General features: G+C 35.8%; 1 protein-coding gene across 1 annotated transcript in view; it reads right to left on the bottom strand.

Moving 5' to 3' along the window:
* Window positions 1-10: 10 nt before the first annotated feature.
* The window catches only part of LOC122362807 (SLIT-ROBO Rho GTPase-activating protein 1-like), a 38,272-nt gene continuing 36,016 nt past the window's right edge, over window positions 11-2,266 (bottom strand). The window contains exons 16-19 of the mRNA XM_043264390.1: window positions 1,781-1,886; window positions 1,442-1,672; window positions 637-692; window positions 11-454 (exon numbers count right to left, since the gene is read on the bottom strand). Of these exons, the coding sequence (XP_043120325.1) occupies window positions 279-454; window positions 637-692; window positions 1,442-1,672; window positions 1,781-1,886 (569 nt within the window). The 3' untranslated portion in view covers window positions 11-278. The remainder of the gene's footprint in view (window positions 455-636; window positions 693-1,441; window positions 1,673-1,780; window positions 1,887-2,266) is intronic.

Raw genomic sequence — 2,266 nt, 5'->3', positions numbered from 1 at the left:
TAATCATCACAGCTGTTTTGGTTAGCAAATTGTACTCATTAGCTCTGTTGCAAAACCTAATGAGTTGTCCATAGAGGCAAAATTCATTACTGAGTATATTGAGTGTAACAGATTATTTCACCCAGTGTGTGTGTGTGTGTGTGTATACATATATAAAAATATATACATAAACATTGTGTGAAGAAAACCTTCACTAAGTTTTAAAACAGAGCTACTCTAATAGTAATATCCACGAAATGTTTGAAGGAAGTTCATCCAGTTTATAGTGAAGTTATTTCTCACCCTTCTACCACACTGATGTATTTATGGGGGATCAGGCCTTTTACTCCTCCTACTTCCCCTCTCCACCAATCAGCAGAGGCCTTGCTGTGTAGTAGGAGGTGGTCACCCTGCTTGAACGACAGCTCGGCTGCAGAGCGTGCAACATAATCAAACATGGCCACAGCCTCCCACTCTGCCCATACAATGAACACACACACACNTATGCCAAAATCCAACATGGAATGGCCACAGTGCAACAACAGGACACAAAAACCCAACATGGAACACACACAGAAACATTTAGATAAGCAATTATTTACAACTTGAAAGGTTTTAAAAATATATTGGCATCATGTATGTGTTGGGTCTTCTTACCATCTTCACTGGGGAGATGTTCAGTGTCTCCCTCGCCCTCTTCTGTTATAGGTTCACTGAAAGAAAGGTTGGAGATACATAAAAGAAAAAAGAAAATCTAGTAAAAACTGCTTAAAAAGAATATTTTACTGGAAAAGAATGATAAAACCAAGATGCTCATCTAAGATGTTTGTTTCTTCATCAGATTTGAATAAATTTAGCATTACATCATTTGGAGTGAATGAGTGCTGCCTAACAGCTGATAAAACATTACAATGATCCATAAGTAATCTACATGACTACAGTTCATCAAATAACATCTTGTGAAGTGAAAAAAAATGTTTTTGTAATAAACAAATCCATCATTAGGAGATTTTAACCTTAAACTTGCTTCAGGCTAAAATACTAGTTCTATATGCATAACATTGCTTTCTCCAGTCATCCAGAACAATTCTAATCTAAACAAATATATTGGTGGATTTTGATGTGAGTGGATAAAAGGGAATAGGCTTCTTGACTGGTGTTATTACGGACTTTCATTTTGACGGCACCCATTCCCTGCAGAGGATTGAGCAGGTGATGTAATGCTAAATTTCTCCAAATCTGTTCAGATGAAGAAACAAAAAGGTGAGTGCATTTTTAGAGAATTACATTTTCGGGTGAACTACATCTATTTTTGAAGAAAAGTGTAAAGCTCTATCTTCATTTTATAAATATGTTAAAAGTAAAAACTCGATATAAAATGATGCAATACTACTCTATAGGTACACAATATTAACAAAAGATTAGATGAAACTGTGTGTGTTATGTCCCTTTTAGGACTCACCAGTACTCCTGCTCTAGAGTCATGCATTTCTCATAGACAGGGCCCGGGAGTTCTGAAGGCCCAGGGAAAATGCTCTCATGATGGATGATCATTGTCTTAACAAGGTCATTGATCTGAGGTGCCAGTGTCACTTCATCACCACCCATCTCCACCCCTCTGAGCAGACTGGGTCCGAAGCACACGGCCAGGTTATATGGCTGCATCATGTTCTCATCACTGTACTGAGAGACACTGAACAGACGCCAACAAACCAGGTTAAGAACTGTATCACTGACCACCTTAATCAGTTTAGAATGATTACATAGACCTTTAAAAAAAAAGAGAGAGAGCAGGACTCACTGATGAAGGAAGGCGAAGAGATACCGCATCACTATGATGACTGGTCTGGGGAAGGACGAGATTATGATCTTTATCTGCGCTACTTTTTCTGTCATATTTTCCATCTCTGAGAGAAACAGAGTTGACAGAGATTAGTCAACACACTGGTTTTTAACACTAAATACCAGTAACTTATTAAATTAACTATTAAAGGGATATACACTTAAAGTCTGGGCTCAGAAAGTTTTGTTATGTTTTTTAAATGTTTATTAATGTAAACTAAACAAATTCATGTAAAAGCGACAATACTGTAGTTTTATCATAATTTAAAATAAAATGTTTAAAAACTTGAAAACATTTAATATAGAAAAATGTTATTACATTTCAAAATGTAATTTACTCCTTGTGATGGTAAAGCACTGTCACGTGATCCTTTAGAAATCATTATAATATGCAGATTTACTGCTCATTTATTATTAAATAAATGAATTATAATATTATGCTTAG

The sequence above is a fragment of the Puntigrus tetrazona genome, chromosome 18, assembly GCF_018831695.1.
Source record: "Puntigrus tetrazona isolate hp1 chromosome 18, ASM1883169v1, whole genome shotgun sequence".
Lineage (NCBI taxonomy): Eukaryota > Metazoa > Chordata > Actinopteri > Cypriniformes > Cyprinidae > Puntigrus > Puntigrus tetrazona.
This window is presented reverse-complemented; position numbering and strand designations above follow the sequence as displayed.